The sequence below is a fragment of the Euleptes europaea genome, chromosome 1, assembly GCF_029931775.1.
Source record: "Euleptes europaea isolate rEulEur1 chromosome 1, rEulEur1.hap1, whole genome shotgun sequence".
Taxonomy (NCBI): Eukaryota; Metazoa; Chordata; class Lepidosauria; order Squamata; family Sphaerodactylidae; genus Euleptes; species Euleptes europaea.
The window spans coordinates 154,194,673-154,207,591 of NC_079312.1; the positions used below are offsets into that span (position 1 = coordinate 154,194,673).

Below are 12,919 nucleotides of genomic sequence, written 5' to 3' on the forward strand. Positions count from 1 at the left end.
CTAGGTGCCACAGCGACAAATATTAGCTGATCAGCCCCCAGATTTCAAAAGGGGGCGGGATGGGGAGGCCAGTAAAGATGGATCTTCTTGTGGCTGTCCTCAATTTTAGGCCCGGCGGAATAGCTCCGTTTTACAGGCCCTGCGGAATTCCCTAAGGTCTTGCAGTGCCCTGATGTCACCAGGAAGACTATTCCACCAGGCCAGGGCCTGGGCTGAAAAAGCCCTGGCCCTTGTTGAGGACAGCCGCACATTCTTCTGGCCAGGGACCACCAGTAAATTACTATTCGTAAAGCTCTCTGGGTGGCATACCAGGAGAGGCGGTCCCGCAGGTATGATGGTCCCAAACCGTGTAAGGCTTGAAAGGTCAAAACCAGCACCTTGAACCTGAACTGATACTCCAGCTGGAGCCAGTGCAGCTGTTTTAACACTGGTGTTATATGATCTTGCGGCAAGGACCCTGTAAGGAGCATCGCCGCAGCATTTTGCACCAGCTGGAGCCTTCGGGTCAGTCTCAAAGGCAGCCCTACGTAGAGTGAGTTACAGTAACCCAGTCTAGAGGTGACCGTCGCATGGATCACCGTGGCTAGGTCGGGGTGCGAGAGGTAAGGCGCCAGCTGCCGGGCCCGGCAGAGATGGAAAAAGGCCGCCTTGACCACGGCTGTGACCTGAGCCTCCATAGACAAGGAGGCATCAAGGATCACACCCAGACTCTTGACGGCAGGTGCAGATGTTAATTGCATGCCGTCAAGAGTTGGGAGCCGGCACCCTGCCCCAAGGCCGCCCCGGCCAAGCCAAAGGACCTCCGTCTTCGATTGATTTAATTTCAGTCGGGTTTTCTTCAACCATCCAGTCATGGCATCCAAGCACCTGGCCAGTGTGTCCGGGGTGGAGTCCGGATGGCAGTCCATCAGCAGAAAAAGCTGGGTGTCATCAGCGTACTGATGACACCCCAGCCCGAAACTCCTGACAAGCTAGGCAAGAGGGCGCATAAAGATGTTAAACAACATAGGGGAGAGGATTGCACCCTGTGGCACCCCACGCACCAAGGGGTGCCGCTGTGACACTTGCTCCCCTAGCACCACTCTTTGTCCCCGACCTTGGAGGAAAGAGCGAAACCATTGAAGGGCTACACCTCGGATTCCAATGTCGGCACGGCGGTGGTCTAAAAGATCGTAATCAACCATGTCAAAGGCTGCTGACAGATCTAAGAGTATCAGCAGCCCCGACCTGTCTTGATCCAGCTGCCGACGGAGATTGCCTGTGAGGGCGACCGTAGCCGCCTCCGTCCCTTGGCCAGGGCCCGTCCTTTTTTTTTTTTAAATAAATTTTTACTGGTTTTTTAAAACTATAAATTCTTCATAATTTTAACAACAATGTAAAAATAATATCACAATCACAATTACATTAATTGTTGTCTTGATTACCATTAAACATAAAAAAATCGACTTCCCCATCACCTCCATCTACCTCTTAATGAAGTGTTATTATCCTTCGTTAACATATTCTGATCCTAGTATTAATCTCATTCTAAAGTTTCATGTTATATAAAATTTTACATTCTGGATCAGAGTAAACTTCCATTTTCCCCAGATCTTATACATTATCACAATGATTCCTTCAATTCTCCCCTTTTCCCTAGTTTCTCCAACTCCACCAGTTCTAACATTTAAATGATTTAATCCCTTTATTCTGAAACCTTTGTCCCTTTCCATTTGGCTGCATAAGATTGCAGCCAGTATAACATAAATTTAATCATATTAAACAACATCCTCTCCAATATTTTAGGGATATTTCCTGTTTAATCGATCTTATTTCAGTGTAAATCATATCCCAGATCCATATCACAAGTCCACCCCTTATAAAAAAAGGAGAAAAAACCAATATCCTTAGTACATTCCAACATTTTCCTTAAAGTAATATTCCAGTATACTTTTATATCAATTGATAGTCTATATAAGGAGGACTTGTTTACATAATCCCAAAATGATGTCTAAATCTTAATTCCACTACATCGTTAATAGCCATGCCACCCATCCACACTGTCAAAGCCTTCCAATCCAGCAATCATATTTAAATCAGTCCTTTAACCATGGTCTAATACTTCCTTCTGCAATAAGTCAGTCAGGTATGGGAACAGGATTTCTTTATGCTCTCTCATTTCCTCAGACAGGGTGCGTGTCCAAAAATAATTCTTTCTGGGCTTCATTTCCATCATGGCTTCAATCTGTGTTCCTTGACCTGCTCTCTTCTTCCTTATATCCACACGTCCTTCCATGACTTTTTTAGATGAAAAGTCCATTTCTTGTATGTCTGATCTCTTTGTCACCAGCTGGTTACCTTCTTGGACTTCTGTCTTCTTCTTTGTATCCTTGTATTCTTCCATGACTTTTTGGACAGAAGAATCCATTACTTGTATGACTGTATTTGTGGCCATCATTTGAATTTTCATGACTTTTATATCTTCTGTAACCAGATCCAACTTCTGATTACATACCTGTGATGTTTGGTCAAGAGTCATCATCATTGAAATCAGTTGAGCCATCTGTATTGATATCTGTTTTACTTGTTTAATTGTCGCCTCAGAATGTTTAGCAAGCATGTCCTGTACTTTTTTTTCCATGGTTAAATTCTGTAAAGTTTCCTTTAATTTCATAAGGGCAGGGCTATGAATTTAGCCAGATCAGGGAGAGGTTCCAGACATTTACATATGTAACTTAGTTAAAAAATTGATGGTCATCTAGCAGGAGTCCATTACATGTAGTTGATAGAGAATATTTCATTGACCAGCTTAATATCTTTTTCGGGTTGAAGAAGTGAGTATTTAAGCTTAAAATAACTTTTTAAAGTTGAAAATACCAACGAGTTTTACCAGACGCTCTAGATCGGCAGAACCAGGAAGTATTCCAGGAGTTGCCTCATTGCGGACCTTCTATCGTCTCTTCTCTATGGTTGTTACCTTCAGGAATGGTTTTGGTGTAACACGAGTAAGACGAATTTCCGGTCCTACGACCTTCTTCCTGTTGATTTGCTTGTAGAACAATAGAGAGGGATATTGAATGAAGCACAGAGTCTTCCGGTCAAGAAATCCTCTTTGTTGTAAAACGTGGCTGAAGGACCTTTTTTACCCCAAGCAAATTCTCAAAGGTTTCTCCCTCCCCTTCCTTTAAGAACGCATCGGATTGGCAGATCTTACGTCAATCATTCAAGCTCGTTGTTTTAGTTTAAGTTGATCAGTTTGATAAGGCTCCTGCTGCTTTTTCTGATGGATCTCATACAGCAAAATCATCCAGTTCAATTAAGGGAGGGAAACGGTTACCAGGAATGTTTTCTTCAACCCCCTGTTATTCGATAACGCCAGTAAAAAGCGAAGGATTCTTATCTACTCACTTGGGCGTCTGGAGGTGAGGTTTTAATCTTGATGTAGTCCTTATGATGTTTATAAGGTGCTGGAGGGTAGATTCTAAAGCCGAAGTTGCGCGCTGGCGATTTCAATCCCTTCGTGCCCACGGGATCAAACGTCTGAAACTCCGGGGGACTTAATAAAGCTTCCTCGGAGTATTCAGGAGATCAAACCGCATATATGGCTGCAGGGAATTCCTGCTTCTCAGCCCACTTGCAAGGGCTGGATTGGGGTGCGGTAAAACACCCCAAATTACACGCAAACTTGGATTCTCCCCAGGAGCCCCTGGGAGGACGTGGCAATCAGCCCAGCGTCAGCACCGGAAGCCTTCGCCAGGGCCCGTCCTTAACGTTGCTCCGGTAACTTCAGTTAGTCCAGAATGCGGCGGCACGGGTCCTTATGGGGACCCCATGGAGAGCAAATATACGACCAGTGCTCCTCCAGCTGCACTGGCTCCCATTTGAGCACTGGATCAGGTTTAAGGTTTTGGTGTTGACCTTTAGAGTCCTCAGCAGTCTGGGATCATCGTATCTGCGGGACTGCCTCTCAATATACTCCCCAAAGAGTATTATGCTCAGCAGGTAACAACTTAGTGGTTGTCCCTGGCCCAAAAAGTGTCTGGCTGTCCTTGACCAGGACCAGAGCCTTTTCAGCTCTGGCCCAAGACTGGTGGAACTCTCTGCCAAATGAGACCTTGGCCCCGCAGGACCTGGATCAGTTCCGTAGGACCTGCAAGACAGATGTTCCACCAGACCTATAGTTGAGGACAGTGACGGTTCCACTCTAGCTGGCCTCCCTGCCCCTGTACTTTCTCCTCCCTTTTTCCTTTCCCCTGTTTTTCCCTCCCCCTCCTGGATTGTTCTCACCATCATTACTAGTATTAATTTTATTGGGGCGTTGTCTTGAATTTTAATGTTTGGTAAGGATTTTAAATGTTAACCTATACATTCGTATAGGGTATTTATTTTGTGGTTGTTAGCTGCCCTGTGTTTGACTTTGGTTGGGAAAGGCTGGGGTAAAAATCAATCAAATAAGAGCTGCTGTAGTGTTGGACTAGGTGCGGGGAGACCCATGTTCAGATTCCAACTTGTCTTTAATCTCACTGGATGACCTTGGGCCTATCATTTTTTCTCTCAGCCTATTCTACCTCACACAGTTGTTGTTTTTATGTATCGGTGTTTGTAGGATGATTTATTGTATTGTATTAGAATGAAGAGCACATGATTTTCAACAGAACTTGTTTCTGAGCAGGGATACTTGGGATCACAGAATTATCATGCCAGCAGTAGTATCAGAGGCATATATGTCTTTATGATGATAGAAAGACTTTGTTGAGATGAAAGCAGAAACCTTGCTTCTAACTGGAAAAAAATCAGTACAGTTAACCCTCTCTCTCCTTTTTTCCCAACCTTACAGAGCTCTTGAGATCTTGCAGATGGCATCAGCAACTGGTCATGTGTCTTTGCTCATTGCCAGAGACAAAGAAGCAAAGTAAGAAAATTATGTCTGTCTATAGAAAATGCTGATGAGAAGGGGAGTGCTGGGCAAATGGTAGAGACAGGAGATCATTCAGAATGTATATGCATATAGGCCAGGTTGGTCTTCCCTCACTGATGTTCTAGCTTTGATAGAAGTGGTACTGCTGTGTTAAGACTGGCAGGCGATAAAAAAAACAGAAACACAAAATACTCTTGAAGACAAAGGAAGGCCATAAAACTCAACAGTTAAGAGGATAGGCCAAGAACAATTAAATGAGGGGGGGGAGATAAAAATTTACCTAAAAGCCAAGACGGTTAGAACATGGTTAGTGTCACTGTTCCACTAACTTTGGTTACAGTCCGCCAAACCAAGATCTGAAAATATTGTTTGAAGTTGTTTTATTAACCACAGATAGTCTTCATTATGGTTTTGTGTGATATATAAACAGAAATCTCTTGGTTTTACTTTGCATCTTGTAAACAATTATGACTCCCAGGAGTTCTACCATACAAGACACTGAAAAGATGCAGACCTGCTTAGTTTCTGCACTGTGGCTGAATCTTGCCTTTCTGTTTATTATATTTTTATTCTGCTCTTCCTCCAAGGCTCTCAAAGCAGTGTACCTGGTCTCCTTTCTTCCATTTTATTCCCATAACAGCTTTATGCAGTAGGTTAGGCTGAGAGAGACAGTCACAGGCCTAAGGTCACCCATCAAGCCTTATAGTTATGCTCTGGGACTGACAGATACCTGCTTATGCAATACCCTGTCTTGTAGCCGTTTATCTCTTGGGTACAATATTTATACTATCAAGTATCTAATTCTCAACATAACTAAATCTGTGGATACTTAAAGCCAGAGATTGGGGGCATGGACAGAAAAGTCAAGTCTGAAATTTGAAAAAAAAACATGGGGGGTGTTTAAAACTCTACAAAAAAGCAATGCCTGTGCCTGTAAGAAACAAATGCCCAGTAGCTGGGGAGAAAATGCTAGGCAACCACATTTTGGGGAGTTTTCCTCCAATATTCTTGGATCTATCTTTTTCGGTATCTGATACCCCATTCGTATCCCAAAAAATCAAAGCCTGTCCTTCTTGAAAATCCAGTAATACTTGAATTTTTTTTTTTAATCAGTTTTCAAGTTGTTCAGAGAATATATCATCAGTGTCCATACTGGTCCTTCTGGTAATCTAATCTTTAAAATCAGATGTCTTCCATTGTGATCTTTTAATTCTTCAAATACTTCCAAACTTAGATTGTTGACATATATTGCGACCCCTTTTCTCTTTGTTTGGGCAGAGGCAGAGGATATAAAACCTTGATTTGTAAGTTGGTTTATTAACCAGTCAGTCTTAACTATGGTTTTGTGTGATGCACAAACATGGGCATCCTGGCTTGTTCTACAGTGCCATTCTTACGCACTCCCTGGCTGCAGAGGTGAATAGCCAGAGTGAAGGCAATGAAAGAGTGATCACCTGCGGGGCAAATTCTGATTTCAAAAGCTAAATATAGATAAAGCAAACCATAGTTCTTGTGTTGTGTCAGCACTGAACCATTAGCTGCGATGGATCCATTCCTCTAAAAAGCTCAGAAAGCATGGATTTTGCAGCAACTTTTGAAATATGTACTGTATGTTGTAACTTTTTGTCCTAGGAAAGAATTTCTAGATCTAATGGAGAAGTATGGCTCACACAGTAACACAGGCTCTGCAAGGAATTCCCCAACCGAGCTGTTAGCTGGTGAGTTGCTGTTTGTGTATCTTCAGTATGCAGCATAAGAACATAGTAGAGGATGCTCGGTGGCCTGATGGCCTCCATTAATATTTCAGGTTGGTAGAAATGCTTGCATGAATTGGAAGATGGACCTTTTTAACCCATGTTTTATGTGTGGGTTGATGTTTGATGGACAGAAAGGACATGGCTGTTCAATCAAGATTCTAAGAAATTATTTTTTATGAGACTAAAGGAGAGGGAAGGGTGATATTGCCCCCTAGAGGCTTATTCAAGCATTACAAAGCAGAGTCTGATACTTTAGTGATTTTAGAGCCAAGGAGAATTTACCAAATATCCAATCTGATCCCACAGTGTGGGAACACTTTGTGCTGCAGGGGAAATAACTGCATCCTGACATCTCCCTCAGTCACAGCTTAATAGGAGATACATTATAATCACAGAATCATAATGTTGGCAGAGTCTACCAGGGTCATCTAATCCAACCCCCTGCACAATGTTCGGAATTCACAACTACATGGCAAGGGGAAAAGCCATTTTTGCCAATCTCCCTTTCTTGGCTGCAGCCTTCTCGTGCCTCATCCCACTCTGTGCTGGAGTCCCCTGATTCTTAGGAATGACTTTTCAGGTAGAGCAGAGTGCTGTGCTAGTAAGGAAAAGATGGCAAAGATCATTCCATGTGCTCAGTTCACAGAAGGGTTGTATCAAGCCCAGAGGTTTTTGAATGCTGCCTGGACTCCCCAACTATCTGTAAGGCCTCTACACTGAAAATGTTTTGATGCTGTTTTAAAAAAAAAAAAATCTTCCAGTCGACCCAGGTTTTGTTAGCGCCTGATTACTTTTTGTCTTCTCTTTCATGCTGTTGGATGTGTTGGCTTTTAAATTGTTCTGTTGTAGTGGATTGTTTTTAAATCATGTTTTTTTCTGAGTTTAATTTTGATAGAAAGGTGTGATGTGTATACACATAAATATTAAATGAATGTAGCATATAAAGTACAAGAGCAAAGCCAGCCCTGAAAGTCTGTTCTGCAGTGTTTATTTTATGTGTCTTTGGCTTTCTTTCTCTGAGGTCAATGTTCTGGTGCTCTCTCTTCTGGATCATCTTCAGGGTCATCAAGTCCTCGGCTGTTCCATCGTAAAGGCATTATCACAAACCACCATGGAAAGCCTTCCCTGGCAGCATCCCTTCCGGCTACCACAAAGTAATGTCAGCAATTTATAGTTCTCTTTTTTCATAAGAATTTATGGGAAACGTTGTTATGTAAATGGACAATTTCAGAATGTACTATGGTGAGTTGCCAAGAAATTTATTCAAAAGAAAATGTGTTTAATTAAAAAAAATATGTGGTATTTTCACTGAATGTGTGATGCTGGTGGAGCTGATTCTGTATTGCCTACTCTGGCTGGCAGTGGCTTCTCAGAGAGGTCTTTTCCTACACTGGCTACCCAAGATTCTTTTGCTGAAGATGCTAGGGATTAAACTTGAGATGTTTTGCATGTGAGGTACGTGCTCTGCCACTGAGCTCCTCTCTTGCTTCTCTGTCCGGCTTGGAGAGAGAATTAATCACAGACAACATCATATATAGACTGCAAAATCATATCCTGTAGTCTGCCATTTATTATCAATAAGAGGTTTGGGCATTGAATATCAGGCCACATTTATTTATCTGCTGTTCTTTGGCCACCCTTCTTCTTTTTTTAAAAATTCACAGGATCAATCCGCAGTTGAGATCCCGGTTCACATGCTTTCCAGTCATCATTACCCACCTATGGACACAGAAACACTTCAGTTTTGTCATGTCCCAGTTTGCTAAATGTGATATTGGCTTCACAGAATGGCCACAGTTTCCTTATCATGGTTCTCCTTAGCCAGATCACCTGTGAGGCAGGCAGCTCCATTTGCAAAAGAGACGACAGCAGCCTGCCTACCTTCTTTTGGGAGCTTCTTAGTGACACACATCTGGTGTCTCATTGTGTTGGTGCTGGCTCTGTCCCTGTGAACCCTGAAGCTTCCCCAAGTCCCTTGGTGGTTGTACCAGTACATGTTGAATGAGTGCAGGGTGTTAGGAACACTATGATTCAGATGTAGTGAGAAACCAGGGCTTATGAATTGGGAGGGGGGGCTGGATTTGCATACTTCTTCCTGAATCCCTTTGTGTGCAGTTCAGTAATGAAAGACTTTTGCTATCGTGGGGAATACTTGGCTGTATAGGTGCAAGGAACACCAATTTTTTCTGAGCTGCCCTTCCCCCAGCGTCTGTTTCAGGCATCATAAAAGTTTATTCTTGGGGGTCTCAGGACCTAATAGCCGGATGTTGGGAGGCTGTAATGAGGAGGGGGAAGGGAACGAAATTTCCCTTTCTGCCTCTTCTGTCAGTGTATCTCTGCAGATGGAAGAGGAAGAAGGAGTGAATTTGGACCCCTTTCTCTTCCCCACTGCAGTATGGCTATTAATTCCATGGGTTCTGCAACCTTGGATATTAACTTTCCAAAGACTGGAAGAGGCTGTCCGGGGGGGTGGGGGGAGTGATGACATTGCACTATCCTCTTTCTGAACCCAACCCATATTTTTGTCATTTTGTTCAAACTGCAATCTGTGGTTTGCCTCCTTCCCTGCAAAACAGGTTTCCAAACCATGGTTTATTCCTGGTTGATAGGGAGAACACAACCTATAATTTCTGGCTTGGACATGATGGCATACCTGGTTTGCTGTATAAGTGGAAATCTTTCATTAGATCACCACATTCAAAAGGAGGCTCCCATGGGCCCATTCACATAATTATAAACCTTGAACCCTGAATCAAGCTAATGAAAACTGGATTCCCAAGGGTTGGATCCCGTGCAGTGCAAGCAAAGCCCCAGAAACACCAAGGGCATCAAAGTGGTGTGTGTGTGTGTGTGTCTGCAATGATATTAAAAAATCACCCTCATCGCAAGCAGAGGTGCCTACCAGGATCCAAGCCTAAATATCTTTTTTTAATTTAATTTTATAGTGGATTCATTCCCAGCACGCATCACTGACTTTGTGAATATATATGAAGCTGCCTTGTATCACTTCAGACCACTGACCCATCTTTCTCAAGGTTGTCTGCTCAGCATCTGTACAAGGTCTCAGACTAAAAGAGGTTTTTCGCAACATCTGCTTTCTAAGGTCTTTGGACATATACTAGGCCTGAACCTGTATCCTTCTGTATGGAAGGCAGGCACTCTCCCACTGATCCTAAATGTCCTCTCCCTACTGTATGATTTGCAGCCATACAGCAACTGCGAATTCCTTATGGCAAGTCAATTTAGAAGTGCCACAGTAGCCCCATATAGATCAGGACCACAACACGGGGAAAGAGGGCCCCTGCCTCCCTCCGGGCGCCCTTTTCCCAACCTGAAACAGCCCAGGAGAAGGCTGCACAGCCACTGAGTACTTGCAAGTGCATCTCCCTGATGAGGCAAATAATGCCTCCCCAGGGCTGTTTCAGGTTGGCAAAATAGCACAATGGGGAAGGAAGGAGCCTCTCCTTCCCACTCCAGGCTACAGTCCTGACCAGATTGAGGCCCCTGGAGGACTTCTAAATTGAGTTGCCCCAGGAACTAAAGACCCTGCGGCGAACATACATTGGACATTAGCCTTAGGTGTAGTCCAGAATGTCTCCGTTTGTGCAACATTGCTTAATTTAACGTTTTGCCTATTTCTGCTTGCATGAGCTGGCACTTACAACTACTGGGTTTGAACTGAAGGGATCACCTAATAAAAGTTTAAGCGTCTGTGTACCGTATTGTCAAATTTAGTTAGGAGAAAACTAAGGAAGGTATATGCCGCATGCGGGTCTCCAGCTTTGTTTTCCATTTCCCAGTCACTGACCTTCTAAAGCTAACTTTGTTTTCTCTTCTTGTATAGTGACAGCATGTTTCAGATTATCACCGTTTCCAAGGGAACAGGCCTCGGCTTGAACATTGTAGGAGGCATTAACAGAAATGAAGGACCCTTGGTGTATGTTCTGGAAGTTACTCCTGGAGGTGATTGCCATAAGGTAGATAAGGGGTGGATAAGGTAGATAAGGGAAACGATTTCTTGTGTTCACATCTTTTCCCCATGCAGTCCATTGTTTTTATCCTTTTTTGGTATCTGTTGCAATTGTTATTCAGAATCAAGGTTGCAATCGTAGGAACTCAGAAAATAGACGTAACTCCCAGCTTTCTTCTGGTTCCAGATGAACGGTTAGCATTTATCCAGGGTGAATTCTTGCCAGCGTGTGATGAGATATCAAAAATACGCTGTGACAAGTGCTGCCCTAAGCAGAGTTACACCTTCCAAGCCCATTAACATTAAAGGGCGTAACTCAGTTTACGATTCCACTGTTGTGAGAAACTGGGCATCCTCCTTGGATCTGCCATCATCCCTGTGTCTAAAAGTAGGCTGACAGGTGTGCAGGCGGTAAAAGGCAACAAACTAGACCACCCACTGACCCAAGGCATTACGATCTTTACCTACTTGGGTTCCCACCCAGGAATGCAGAAAAATATGACTTTGCAAATTAAACAAAACTAAAAAAAGCCCAGCCCAGGATGCTAGGACTTGCTGAGACAAGCCCAGACAAGACACATCCTTGTTTTATCCACACACACCCCTCGCCCCTCATGGGCGCACCTTTAATTTTTTTCTGTCCAAACTGGTGCCACAGCAGTGAAAGCTCAGGGTGGGTCCTCCACTGGCCCTTTGCCTCTTCTGTGAGCACCACAGCAGTGTCTTCCCCTTCCAGGAATCATGGGAAATCCTGCTTCCTACTGGGGATGCCCAGAACCATGAGAAGGCCTAATGAGGCTCTGATGCCTCCTGTTAGATGTGATTGAGTTGGGGAAGGGAAGGGAAGATGACCAAACTATGCCCAAGGGAGTGGTTAGATTCATCTGTCACCTACAGATTTCTATCCCAGGAATTTTTAGCGCCATTGAGGGGCATTATTGGGCTATTTTAAATTGTATTTTAAACTCTTTTTAATGGGTTATAATTTATTGTGTTTTAGACTGTAAGCTGCTCTGAGCCCGACCTTCGGGTTGGGGAGAGCGGGGTAGAAATGTAATAAAATAAATAAGTCCAGATCTGAACTTCAATTCACCCTGGAGGGGGTGTATGAAATGCCAAATATTGTATTTTGAGCCCCCACTTGTGAGACTTGCCCTTCAATTCACCCACTTTAGAAGCAGTTCTAAAATGCCTATAGTTTGAAAAACAAAGCTTTACCACTTTGACAGATTTCCTCTTCTGTTTCTATGGGTACTTGTCCTTGGGCCTATTCACTAACATTAGTTTATCTTTATTCATTATGTACAGTTACAACCGTTTTTAAATTTCCACTTCAGTAGCTCTCAGAACTTGGTGACGTAAACACAGACAACCACAGTTTATCTTTTCTTTAAACATATTAACACAATTATCATTTTCTTTCAGTGCAGAGTTTATTTAGGCAATCTGAGATTACAGTTTCAATGTAGGATGCCTTATTTGCCACCAGAGGTCAGCATTGTTGCTCACATTGGTCCTGTCCATCATCGGAAGCAAAAAAACTCGAAAGGAATGTTGGCTTAGTCAAAGATAAGCATAGAAGAGTGGCATAACCAGTCGCTCATGTTGGAGGCTGTGTTCAGACATTGTGGCAAATTAAACAGAAGCATCCCACCTCTGGACATGATTACAACTTGTTTGCTGTGTTCACATGCATCTATCCTCCTTCTTCCTGGGGCGCAGAGCTTGATTGAGCCATTCCTGGTTTGATCTCCGCTTCCCATGAGATTTGAATGCAGGTGCTTTGGCAAATTGGGGTTGTTCCCCACTCCCCCACCATGATTCCAAACTGAGATTTAACTGAGGAGGCAGGAGGGGAGTACACAAGCACAGCAAAGAAGACATACTTGTTCCAAATGCTGGCAAACCTCTGTTTCATTAGAGTTTCATTAGAGTTTATCATTATGTCTGAACTGTGGCTGCTGTCATAAATTGACATCTGAAAGTTCAAAACCAATATGCATCTTAGCATTCCATGTTTCCATGGTGGGTAATCTTGTAGAGTATACCATCGTTTCTATCTTTGTATAAAAGATGCTTTGGGAGTGGGGGTGACATTAATTTAAAAGTTAGAAATCATAATTTTTGTTGTATTTCAGTCCAATAGATGTGTAGCACCCCAGACTTCAGGCTACAGGGGAAGGAGTCATTAAACATCCCTTTTTTCTTCCTCATACCATTTTGCCCTCTTTTATCTGAACTGCCAGGGATGCTTGGGTTGACCTCTCTTGCCCATGCTGTGACCCATAACCTCTC

The 12,919-nt window shown here is 43.3% G+C and overlaps 1 protein-coding gene across 1 annotated transcript in view; it reads left to right on the top strand.

Moving 5' to 3' along the window:
* STXBP4 (syntaxin binding protein 4) overlaps window positions 1–12,919 on the top strand; it is a 177,520-nt gene that overhangs the window by 7,604 nt on the left and 156,997 nt on the right. Inside the window, exons 5-8 of the mRNA XM_056858910.1 lie at window positions 4,817–4,891; window positions 6,530–6,615; window positions 7,676–7,808; window positions 10,499–10,631. Coding sequence (XP_056714888.1) covers window positions 4,817–4,891; window positions 6,530–6,615; window positions 7,676–7,808; window positions 10,499–10,631 — 427 coding nt within the window. The remainder of the gene's footprint in view (window positions 1–4,816; window positions 4,892–6,529; window positions 6,616–7,675; window positions 7,809–10,498; window positions 10,632–12,919) is intronic.